The 13,475-nt window shown below is 39.4% G+C and overlaps 1 protein-coding gene across 1 annotated transcript in view; it reads right to left on the bottom strand.

The window, feature by feature from the left end:
- Positions 1-13,475, bottom strand: part of FBXL2 (F-box and leucine rich repeat protein 2) — a 79,706-nt gene that overhangs the window by 34,652 nt on the left and 31,579 nt on the right. Inside the window, 3 exon segments of the mRNA XM_079933591.1 lie at positions 726-820; positions 6,907-6,981; positions 7,231-7,285. Coding sequence (XP_079789717.1) covers positions 726-820; positions 6,907-6,981; positions 7,231-7,285 — 225 coding nt within the window.

Raw genomic sequence — 13,475 nt, 5'->3', positions numbered from 1 at the left:
GGGGCAGTGCGTGTCCTAATTTAGCCAACCTCAAGCAATACAAGAGCCCACAAGGATAAAGACATAAAGGTATTAATTATGTCCTGTCTCCAGAAAAGCTCAAAGCACATGTCCTTAACAGTGGAGTGATAACATTTCCAATAATGGCTATCCAGTAAGAGGTGGGCAAGCATTTGGTTGCATAGGGTATATCCAACTATTATAAACTATTATTAAATGAATGTGATAATCACAACCCATGATGGTTAAGCAAAATCCCAGGCTATGCTAAGGAATTTTTTGAAAGAATTATTTTGTTAATTAGTATAATTTATACAAGAAGGTAGCCACAATTATGAGAAGGAACCTAGGAAGATGGGAAAGTGAAGAAAGGAAGAGAGGTGAACTAATATCATAATATGATTATGTGCCAGGTACTACATATGTGTTATTTCATGTGATACCCAGGACATTCTCATGAAAGAGCTATAACTGCCTTCTCTTTGCAAAAGACAGAACTGACAACAAAGTGTTTGTCCCAAGGTCACATCCCTGACAACACTGGAGCTCGCTTTCTAGGTCAGGCCTGTTGGCTCCAAAATCATGATATTCTCACTACTCTATGCAAATTACCATAGAAAGATTTTAACAGAAGAAAAGCAAATAATATGCTTGGTTTATTTTTGCTGATGAAAATGTCAGCTACAAGCTGCCATGACAGAGTGAGTCACGGTGGACTGACTTACTTCAAGGAGGAATCTCCCACGCCAATGCAACCTCGCAAGCTGAGCTTCCTCAGGAATCCACCGCATCGCTTTGAGATGTTTTCCACCACTCGACCCTTCAGTGGAGAAAGTTGGAAAAAATCTTGTTTCATGCTGCTTATCTAACAGCAAAATAACCTGAAATTTAGGAACTGAATATGTATTTCCAGGTGTAATAGAAGGTATTTTGGAACATTCCTCCAACATCCCACTTCTGCTCCTAGTGTATAAAGGGGCTACAAGCACCGAAAAAATGTTTTCAATGAAAACATTAAGTATTTTTTTTAAATCACACACTATTTTTTGAAAGCCTTGACTCTGGAGTTAGGCCTTCCCTAGCCAGGGCTCATGGCTACTCCATCAATTACAAGGCTTTCTGAGGTCAAGCTTTTTGGGAACACTGCTGTGCTGGGAACACAGAGATCTAAAACAATGTTGCTCAAAAAAAGAAATTCTATTTAAGCTAAACATTACCACTCTAAAAATTTGAAGATGTATCATAAAATCTACTCCTCATTCTTCTTAGCAATCCCCTATTTAAACACATTTGCTTTAAAAATGGGAACTTTGGCTGGTACTGGCAGATACATTAGGGGAGGAAAAAAGAAAATGAACACTGATTAAGCACTTCTACTTTTTCAGGCATGATTTTCACACTTTCTTGTACCTGCTATGGCTCATTTAATATTCACAACAACCACATGGACTACTGCTCCACACTGAAGTAAGGAAGAGTCTATGTATGGAATACAGGAAATCCCTTAGGATATCTCTTAGTATTAATATGCCCTCTGATTAAAGTCAATGGAAAACTAAAAGCCAATCCAAGGAGACTACTCATGGCTTCAGGAATGATGGTTTGGGTCACTCTACCAGGTAAGGAATCACGACCAGCTGAGGTGCTTGCTGAAGACAAAGAGAATACAGAATGGGAAGCAGAAGGTAGTTATAAATACCAACTCTGACCACATGACCAGTTACAGAAATTAGGACTATAATTGTCATAAGTATTTTCTCCCTATTTTATTATGAATGCATGTGTGTGTGGTACAAATATGTATTTTTTCCCTCTCTTATCCCCTTATCATGTGACACAACATGTACTGACTTTATATCATAAGTATTTAAGTACTGTCAATTCTACATCAAAGTATTTAAGGCATAGAATATCAAGAAGAGTGAAATTGACTCTAGGACTTTACCTCCTCTTCTGAGGAAAGCCTGAGTGTCTTTCGGGTTGTACGCTGGATAGCTGTATCATATTAGGTGGAATTATGATCTTTGTTATCGTCTTTATTTGGAAATTAAGTATGGTTAAAGGACATGCCTATGGGTGCCAAGTTGACAAAGGGTGAACTTATGATTAATTTTATGTGTCAGCTTGACTGCGACACAGGGTGCCCAGACATTTGGCCAAACATTATTGTGGCTGTGTCTGTAAGGGTTTCTGGATGAGATTAGCACTTGAATCAGTAAACTGAGTAAAGCAGATTGCCCTCCCTAGTGTGGGTGGGCCTCATCCAATCAACTGAAGACATGAATAGAACAAAAAAGGCTGATTAAGAGACAACTCCTGCCTGACTGCTGACATTGGTCTTTTCTGGCCGTGGACTTGGACTGAAATATCAACTCCTCTTGGATCTTGAACCTGCCAACTTTCAGACTGAAATTTACACCACTGGCTCTGCTGGTTCACAGGCCTTCTGACTCAGACTGGAGCTACATATCAGCTCTCCGGGGCCTCCAGCTTGCTGACTGCAGATCTTGGGACTTCTCAGCCTCCATAATCACATGACCCAATTCCTTATAATAAATCTCTATGTCTATATTAATATACACTTTTTTTAACATCTTTATTGGAGTATAATTGCTTTACAATGTTGTATTAGCTTCTGCTGCATAACAAAGTGAATCAGCTATACGTATATATATATATATATATCCCCATATCCCCTCCCTCTTGCGTCTCCCTCCTACCCTCCCTATCCCACCCCTCTAGGTGGACACAAAGCACTGAGCTGATCTCCCTGTGCTGTTCGGCTGCTTCCCACTAGCTATCTATTTTACATTTGGTAGTGTATATATGTCAATGCCACTCTCTCACTTTGTCCCAGGTTACCCTTCCCCCTCCCTGTGTCCTCAAGTCCATTCTCTACATCTGTGTCTTTATTCTTGTCCTGCCCCTAGGTTCTTCAGAACCTTTTTTTTTTTAGATTCCATACATATGTGTGTGAATACGGTATTTGTTTTTCTCTTTCTGACTTACTTCACTTTGTATGACAGTCTTTAGGTCCATCCACCTCACTACAAATAACTCAGTTTCGTTTCTTTTTATGGCTGAGTAATATTCCATTGTATGTATGTGCCACATCTTTATCCATTCATCTGTCGATGGACACTTAGGTTGCTTCCATGTCCTGGCTATTGTAAATAGTACACACGTATCTTATTGGTTCTGTTTTTCTGGAGAATCCTGACTAATACAGATTGGATCCATTATCTTCATTTTTCAAATAAAGAAATTAAATGGTTAAATTGCCAAGGTTACACTTTAGTGAGTAGTAGAATTGGGGTTTATAACAGGTTTCACTGACTCTAAAAGCTGTATGTTCTGCACAATTACCACCTCCACAAGGGAGAAAACATTGAAAAGGCCATTTTGTTTCATTTTTAATACTTATTATCCTCACTTTATAAAACAGCAATCTTGACACTGAACTCTAAGCACTAAGAATTCACTAGGACACATCAAACCACAGTATCACAGAAGCAGGGCTCACACATATTATATCTGGCTAATAACTTAATTCAGTTGAAAATCCAAACTCTGATATTGCTGGTGACTTTATCTATGCTTTCTTGAGTCTTATCTAAGTTGATAATTAGTTTTTGGGGCTTCCCTGGTGGCGCAGTGGTTGAGAGTCCGCCTGCCGATGCAGGGGACACGGGCTCGTGCCCCGGTCCGGGAAGATCCCACATGCCGCGGAGCGGCTGGGCCCGTGAGCCATGGCCGCTGAGCCTGCGTGTCCGGAGCCTGTGCTCCACAACGGGAGAGGCCACAACAGTGAGAGGCCCGCGTACCAAAATAAAAAATAAATATTAGTTTTTGAACCAACACTCCAGACACCTGTAAAATAAATTTCTGTCAGTGGGAGGAAAAACATTATGACTTGGAAATCCAAGATAAATATTTAAGTACTAAATAGAACAGCAAAAACAACTCCACACCAATGTCTACAAATAGAGCACACCATCTATCTTCTCCATTCCATGTTAGTCACGTTTATACAAACTTCCTATTCTTCCTTTTTTGGAGTAAAAGTTTTTGTACTGGAATAAAAAAATTACATTCAGAATTTTCTGTTCCACTGTTTCCAACCAGGAGAAAAAAATGAGTAAATCCTTTTCAAATGCAAATGACACTGTGTAACATCTATTAGATAGTATGTTGTAGGTATGCATTTTAGAAAGAAGGGCTTTACAGAAACATAAGGCCTAATGGAGAGACCCTTGGACTTATGAGTTTTAGATAACATACTACTTGGTTATTTCTCATTTTTGGCCTCACAGAATCTTTAATGACCATGAAGACTAACAACAAAATGTTCAACTTTTAAAGGCATGGAAAATGCCTAAACATCAGGGAAACCTGATGTTTACTTAGGAGAGAGTGATGCTCAAGGAGAGGCCCAATGCACATTAGTCACCTGCATGTGCTATTCTGCCTTTTCTTTGAAATTCAAGTCATGAAACCCACTGTTCAAGGTACCTACTCTCTCTTCTTACTAGGTGAGGGACCTCAGGTAAGTTACTCAAACTTTTTGTGCCTCAGTTCCTTCAACATGGTGTTTTTGAGAAGATTAAATTAATTAATATACAAAAAGTGCTCAGAAGAGTGCCTGGCACACAGTAAATACTCTTAGTCCTGATCCTTGGCACCTTTTCTATTCTCTCAACAGATCCATAAATCACCACTTTCATCCCAAAGAAATGAATTTGAGACCATGAGTTTATCCATGGGATGCTTCCCAGTATAAGCATCCAGAGGGTCCTGTTAGTGTCTATGGGAGGCCCCACATTTGGTTCAGAATCAACCTGGACTCAAAGTGGTAGCCCAAAGGGGTAACTAAATAGTATTAGACTATATTTTTCACATGTAGTTCTCTACGTAACTGGTAAACCATAAACTGGTCTGTCGTTGGTAGAAGTACTCAAGTACTTCTGCAATGTGTTTATATAGCTGTAGTCAGCAGTCAGCTAAAATTGTGAAATCAAATAATGCACAAGGTAATGACATTTACTTAAAATAGAATTTTTTTTTTTTTGACCGCACTGCACTGCACGGCTTGCAGGATCTTAGCTCCCTGACCAGGGATCAAACCCGCATGGAGTCTTAACCACTGGACCACCAGGAAAGTCCTGAAATAGTATTTTTTAATATCTGAATTTAAAAGTTTTTTATGTGCATTCCAGAAAGTTGTAGTTTGGAAAAAATCATCAAAGAAAACTGAGGAGACAATTAAAAAACCACAGAAAAAAATTTTTTTACAAAATTTTTTTAAAACAATGACTCTTTGGCCAGAAGAAATGACCACAATTTTTGGAGTTTAATGTTCTCCTCAACATCACTAAGTAACACAATGAACCATGAACTACAGATTATCAGTTTGAAGGGGAATTACATGTCAGCATGTTTGGGTAGGGCACTGTTGCAATCGTGAAATCTGGAAAGAGCATTAAAGAATTCCTGATTCAGGGACCAGAGTCCAAGCCAGGAGCTACAGCTTATCTTTCCAGGGAGCATGAGAAGCCCTGAGGCCCCTGACAGCTTCCAAGCTCAGAGCACAGCAACCTGAGCAGTGGGAAATACTGTGCTCAGCCCCACCTCCTGTAGGGGATTCTGCTCCACTGGTTTGAGATGGGACCAGAGCCTGGCAAGCAGCAAGTAACCTAGAGAAGGAGGTGATGGGCCTCCACCACTGGCCATCAGTTCTTGTAGGTAACACCAGCTTAAGTGAGTCACAGGAAATTGTTTGGGCCCATCTCACTGTTAAACACATTCATTTCCTTATCCATTAAAAAAGATACAAAGAATTTACTTCAATAAAAACAAGTGATAAACATGCTATGTGAGTAACTGAATTAAAATACAATTCCAGGGCTTCCCTGGTGGCGCAGTGGTTGAGAGTCTGCCTGCCGATGCAGGGGACACGGGTTCGTGCCCCAGTCCGGGAAGATCCCACATGCCGCGGAGCGGCTGGGCCCGTGAGCCATGGCCGCTGAGCCTGCGCGTCCGGAGCCTGTGCTCCGCAATGGGAGAGGCCACAGCAGTGAGAGACCCGCGTACCGCAAAAAAAAAAAAAAAAAAAAAAATACAATTGTAACTGAGTTGGCTAAACTAGAAATCAATAAGGTTTTACTAACATTGGGTAGATAATGAACTTCAACATCCCCAGACCCTTAAAACAGCACTCCCAACAACTACTATGTACAATGCTCTTTATTACTTCCCTGTTTCTTTTTGGTTATAAATTGGTATTTAATATTAAAGTTGTTTTAAAATAAACTTTTCTCATTTGACCTGGTTTACCACTCTTAAATGAGGATATTTACATATTTCCAGATAAATACACCAGAATCCTGGAATTATAAAGGCTCTAAGGATTATTTCACTTCTTCATTTTATAAATAATATAACTGAGGCACTAAGAGAGTAAATGTCTTAAGTGGCTGAGCTGGAGTTATATCTCATAATTCCAGCCTCATTCCCAAGTCCCTGCTTCTGCCATTTCTCCATTCCTGATGCTGAATTAGAATTCTCAATGGAGTTTTCAGATCAATAAATATTTGTCAAGAGTCTCCTAAGATAAGCATTGAACCAGGTGTTAATGATACAGGTGTGAGGCTTTGAAAAGCTGAGTGGTAAAACTTAGATTATAAACATGATCAAGGGGGAAAAGTAAACGTCTGTTACTGATAAAAGTAAAGTGCAAACAGAATTTTGGTCTTGAAGTATGCAAATATCTTCCAGGTTTTTTTCCTCTCTATTCCACCTTGGCACCTTCATATTAAATCTAAATGCAGCAAAATAAAAAGGCAGGAAAGAGTGAGCAGTTTACTTATCTTTTAAAAAAGTCTTTTGTCTAAAACAAGGTTAACTTACCTCTACATCTGTTTGAAAGTTAAAAAGGTCTATTCTTTGCCAGTTGCTTCCATCCAGGGCTAAGATATTCCAAGCCTGGGAGGTTGGGAGAGATTAGGGTGAAAAAGATATATTTATTGCGACTGTTAAGGAAAGTCTTGATTCAACCTTTATTATTTCCAAATGTTTATTCATGATAGACATTAAGCTGGTAATCAAATGTGGAATTATGGTAACATTGTGTTATGTTACATATAAAAGATGACATTTTAATTTTTAACTTCAACTTATCCTCATTCTAATAAAACTTGTATTTCTTGATTACAAATTTGGTTAATACTCTACCTTGGAAATCTGTGCACATCGGCACAAAGTTACTATATCCAAGAAGGAAAATATTCTAGGAAGAAAGGGGAAAAAAAGCACAAAAATAAGATGGTGTTAACATTTTAGAATATTTATAACTTGAAAGATAAAATCTAATGAGCCATTTGGATATTCATAACTTTTTCAAGATTCCTCAATTCGTAATACACAAGTGCACTATAATTGTTCATCACTACTATGACATATTAAATGTTTGCACATTCCAAAGCTGTTTTAGACACACTACACAAGTCCCCTTAACCCAGAATTCATTAAACTTTTATTTCCCTTGTTCTAAGTCATGGACATGGAACAGTAGATCATAACCTGTTCTATTCAAAGACCAATCTCTCGGGACTTCCCTGCTGGCACAGTGCTTAAGACTCTGAGCTCCCAATGCAGGGGGCCTGGGTTCAATCCCTGGTCAGGGAACTAGATCCCACATGCATGCCACAACTAAGAGTTCACATGCTACAACTAAGGAGCTGGTGAGCCGCAACTAAGGAGCCCAACTGCCACAACTAAGGAGCCTGCTGGCCGCAACTAAGACCCCGTGCAACCAAATAAATAAATAAATAGATGAACATAACATCAATCAGTGAGCTGTAGGAGACAACTTTAAAAAAAAGACAAAAAAAGACCAATCTCTCACCTCCCAGGCATTGAGCCTAGTGAGGGCTAAATCATTCTAATTCCTATGCAAACCCCACTTTTGGTGGTAGACGCATGAAACAGGCTCAGGTGCCTGAGCCTCAAATAACACGGCCAAGAAAAGCTCAACAATAAAACCCACTCACTTTTTATCTATCTGCTCACAGGGCAGAAAGATGGAGCTCATTTCCTGAGCAAAAGCCAAGAAGTTACAGAAGATGGGAAAGATGGGGAAAAAGAAAAGCAGAGAGAAGCAAACAAAAGCTTAGTTGACACCAGCAGTCCCCCAGTGGAAGCAGTAGCTGTCAGCATGGCAGGGTCAGAGGGAGGTTCTGACATTCTGGCAGTGGAGATGAGCTGCTGATGATAGCACAGTGGCAAATAGCTGTGTGTGCCTCAGCGCTCCGCAGTCACAGCTGAAAACAAAGAGCAGCTTTCCTGAGAGACAAAGAGTAGATGGGGACGAGGTCAGGGACAAACAATAGGGTCTCAATCCCCAGAGTACCGCAAGGTAAATATGAGGGTCTGTGCCTGTGTGTGTGGAAGGTGAAATGGCAAACAGCCACCTAAAAAGTTCTCCAAAATTCTCCAAAGGTAACAATCAGCAGTGCATGGAAAATCCATGGGCTTGGAGAAGATAGTAGATCCATAAAACACCAGAGCACTGCACCCTACAATAAAGCACCCACAGGCAGCACCACGGGGCCAGCGACAGCGTAGATACTGTTCTACAATATAGGCTCCAATCATTTTCTAGAGAAAAGCAAAGGACAGAAGCATAACGGCTGCACTGATCTTAAAAGACTCAATGGAACTTTGTACATAGGAAAATGCCGATGGCTGGAAATGTGTACTTACATATATTAAACATATTTCAGGGTGTCTGCACATCTACATTGCTTCTGTGGTAATACATCTTGCCCCACCACCACAAATGTCTGTGTTCTGTGCCATACAACCATTCCACAATGAGCCACAACTGATCGTCAGCTCACGAAAAGACAAGGACCAGATAGAGAAATGAGTATGGTACAGCAGAATCATATCACACACTGGCATTGGGTTCTAAAGTACAAGCTGAAGGTAGAAAGGAGTTAACTAAGTTTCCCTTGAAAATCCCTCAAGAATGTACCATCTTGGAGACCAACATACTCTATCACCTCTCAGTAATAATAACAATACTGATAATCATAGTTAACACTGATTATGCACTTACATGTGCTAGCTGTCACTCTTTAATTGCCACAACAATGCCATGAGGTGCTATTACGATCTCCATTTTACAGATAGGAACACTGGGACCTGCCAAGGCCACAGAGATAGGAAGAGCAGAGCCAGAATTTGAACCCAGGTAGTCTGGCTTGAGAGCCCAAGCCCATGACCCTACACAAAGTGCCCTAGAAAGTTTAACACAGCTGTTGTTCCCTCAGGATTAGACTAGAATCTATTTCTTCAACTGCACAGCAGATGAAGCAGTCTGTGCTGAGTGAGCATGCTGTATGGAAAATATGTTTCTTTCCTTCTTCCTCTCTTTCTTTCTCTTTCTTTCTTTCTTTCTTTCTTTATGGCCAAGCTGTGTGGCTTGTGGGATCTTAGTTCCCTGATCAGGGATCGAACCCAAGCCCTCAGCAGTGAAAGCATGGAGTCTTAACCACTGGACCTCCAGGGAATTCCCAAAACATGTCTCTTTAAACACTAAAATCACACTAACTCAAACAAGATGCTCACACATTCGGACACAAGTGAGAATCAATAGCTGGAACACAAGTTTGCATTTCTCATCTCATGCTTACTACCCAACATTATGATTATTGAATGAAAAAGTAGATTGCCTTCATTATTTACATTATCCCCCCAACACACATACACAGATACTTGAATGTGCACAAGTTAAACAGGCATGATAAGGGACTTCCCTGGTGGTCCAGTGGTTAAGACTCTGCGCTCCCAATGCAGGGGGCCCAGGTCTGATCCCTGGTCAGGGAACTAGATCCCACATGCATGCCGCAACTAAGAGTTCACATACCACAACTAAGGAGCCCACCTGCCACAACTAAGACACAGCACAACCAAATAAATAAATAAATAAATACATTTTAAAATAGGCGTGATAAGACTCCAAACTGCCAAATTAAGCCAAATTCCCAAATCATGTTCCAATGAATAAAATAAACACCCTGAATGACAGAGCCTGGAACATTGGTAATAGAAACAGAGATAGCTAAAGGAATAAGAGTAGTCAGAAATCAGGTTCTGGCCCTTCCAAAACTTTTTATTTTTTTCCTGGAAATTGCTTCCTACCTCAAATGTGTTAACTTCACCCTTCATTAGAAAAGCACTAAAATCGCAACTTGGTTATAAATAAATACACACAGGAGTATATAGGAATGGATTTTTTTTTTTTTTTTTTTTGTGTGTGTGTGTTACGCGGGCCTCTCACTGCTGTGGCCTCTCCCATTGCGGAGCACAGGCTCCGGACGCGCAGGCTCAGTGGCCATGGCTCACGGGCCCAGCCACTCCGCGGCATGTGGGATCTTCCTGGACCAGGGCACGAACCCATGTCCCCTGCATCGGCAGGCGGACTCTCAACCACTCCGCCACCAGGGAAGCCCGTACTGCTGGACTTTGTATTCTGCTTCACTGGTCTGTCTGCCTCTGTGCCAATGAGACCCTGTTTTTATCATGAAGCTTCAAGCTCTTGATGTCTGGTAACGTTAAGCTCAACTTTGTTTTTCTTTTGTTAAAAATATTTATTTATTTATTTACTTACTTACTTATTTAGGCTGCCCTGGGTCTTAGTTGCCACTCGTGGGATCTTCACTGCAGCATGTTTAGTTGCGGCATGCAGACTTCTTAGTTGTGGCATGTGGACTTCTTAGTTGCAGCATGCGTATGGGATCTAGTTCCTTGGCCAGGGATCAAACCTGGGCCTCCTGCGTTGGACCACCAGGGAAGTCCCCAACTTTGTTTTTATTCATCAAAATTACCTTGGTTATTCTTGGCTACTCTTTTTTTTTTTTAATTTCCACTTATGTTTTAGGATCAGCATATCAATTTACACAAGAAAACTTTATAAAATTTTATTGGAATTATGTTGAATTTATAGAAACTTTGGGGAGAATTGGGATCTTGACAATATTAAGTCTTCCAACCCAGAAACATGATATACTCCATTATTTATTTAGGACTTCTTTAATTTCTCACAGTAATTTTTGTAGTTTTCCACATAGATGTTTTGTTCATTTTTAGATTTTTCCCCGCTGGTTATTTGATGATGTTACTATTAAAATGGAATTTTTAAAATGTCATTTACTAATTGTTGCTAGTATATATACTTAACTTTCATATACTATGTCTTGCATACAGCAACATTTCCAAATTCATTTATATATTCTAGTGATTTTCTACAAACAAAATCAATACATTTGAGAATAATGACAATTTTCTTCCTTCCTTTCCAATAATTATACTTTTTATTCTTTTTCTTGCCTTACTGAAGTGGCTGTGATCTTCTCTAGTACCAATAATTGTAATGAAAGACATCTTTTTCTCTTTCCCATCTCAGAAAAAGCTGTCACTCTAATCATTGATTACAATGTTTACTATAGGGCTTTCCTCCTGCCTTTTAAATTTTCTAAAGTTACTTTGTTACACATTATAAAATACCTCAGCTTTGCACATGCATGGTTTTAACAACATCTCTTTAACATTTGCTTATTTCCCCTTTTAAAAACATATTAAATATAAGAGCAGATAGTACATAGAGTTCCCATATATTACTGCCATTTTGAGAAACACATAACACACACACACAGTTTCCCCTATTATTAACATCCTGCATTAGTGTGGCACATTTGTTACAATTAATAAATTAAGACTGACACACTGCTATTAACTAAAATCCACAGTTTATGATAAGGTTCACTCTTTGTATTGTACTATTCTATGGATCTGACAATATATCCACCATTATAGTATCATATAGAATAGTTTACCACCCTAAAAATCACCTGTGCTTCACCTGTTAATCCCTTTTATCCTCCTCATGAACCTCTGGCAACGACTGTTTTTTTGTTTTTTTTTTTATAAATTTATTATTTATTTTTGGCTGTGTTGGGTCTTTGTTGCTGCACACGGGCTTTCTCTAGTTGCGGTGAGCAGGGGCTACTCTGTTGCAGTATGCAGACTTCTCACTGCGGTGGCTTCTCTTGTTGCAGAGCACGGGCTCTAGGCACGCGGGCTTCAGTAGTTGTGGCTTGTGGGCTCTAGAGCACAGGCTCAGTAGTTGGGGCTCACGGGCTTAGTTGCTCTGCGGCATGTGGGATCCTCCTGAACCAGGGATCAAACCCGTGTCCCCTGCATTGGCAGGCGATTCTTAACCACTGCGCCAACCACGAAGTCCCGACTGATCTTTTTAATGTCTCCATAGTTTTTCCTTTCCCAGAATGTCATATAATTGGAATCATAAGTATGTAGCTGTTCATATTAGCTTCCTTCACTATGCACATGTCTTTAAGGTTCCTCCATGTCTTTTAGTGGCATGATAGCTCATTACTTTCTATTGCTGAATGATATTCCACTATATGGATGTATCACTGTTTATCCATTCATTTATTTAAGGACACCTTGGTTGCTTCCAGTTTTGAGTGATTATGAATAATCTTGCTATAAACATTTGTATGCAGGTGAATATGTTTTCTACTCAGTTGGATAAATACCTAGGAGTGTTGAGTGCTAGATCATGTAAGTTTAGAAGCTGCAAAATTGTCTTCCAAAGTGTCTACACCGTTTTGAATCACCAGCAATGAGAGTTCCTGTGCTCTGAATCTTGCCAACATTTGATATTGTTCAATTTTTAAATTTTAGCCATTCTAATACACATAGAGTGATATCTCATTGTTATTTTAGTTTTCAATTCCTTAATGACATGATAGCAAGCATCTTTTCATATGCTCATTGCCATCTGTATATGTTCTTTGGTGAGGTGTCTATTCAGATCTTTTGCCCATTTTTTAAATTGGTCTGTTTTCTTGTTGGATTTTAAGTGTTCTTTGTATATTGTGGACATCCGTCCTTTATCATACATGTCTTTGCAAATATTTTCTCCCAATCTGTGGCTTGGCTTTTCATTCTCTTCTCAGAGAAGAAGTTTTTAATTTTAATAAAGTCCAACTTACCAATTTTGTCTTTCATGGATCATGCTTTTGAGGTTGTATCTAAAAACTCACTGTTAAACCCAAGGTCACCTACATTTTCTCCTATGCTTTCTTATGAAAGTTTGATAGTTTGGGGTTTTACATTTAGGCCTATGATCCATTTTGAGTCAATTTTTGTGAAAGGTGTAACGTCTATGTTTACATTCTGTTTTTGCATATAAATGTCCAATTGTTCCAATGCCATGTGTTGAAAATATATATTTTCTCCATTAAATTGCTTTTTCTCCTTTGTCAAAGATCAGCTGACTTTGTGTGGCTCTATTTCTGAGCTCTCTATTCTATTCTCTATGTTCCATTGAGTTGTCTATTCTTTTGCCAACACCACACTGTCTTGCTTTTTTTTTTTTTTTTACGATT

Source organism: Stenella coeruleoalba (genome assembly GCF_951394435.1).
Source record: "Stenella coeruleoalba genome assembly, chromosome: 10".
Lineage (NCBI taxonomy): Eukaryota > Metazoa > Chordata > Mammalia > Artiodactyla > Delphinidae > Stenella > Stenella coeruleoalba.
The sequence above is the reverse complement of the archived record's forward strand: the minus strand, read 5'-3'. Positions and strand labels throughout refer to the sequence as shown.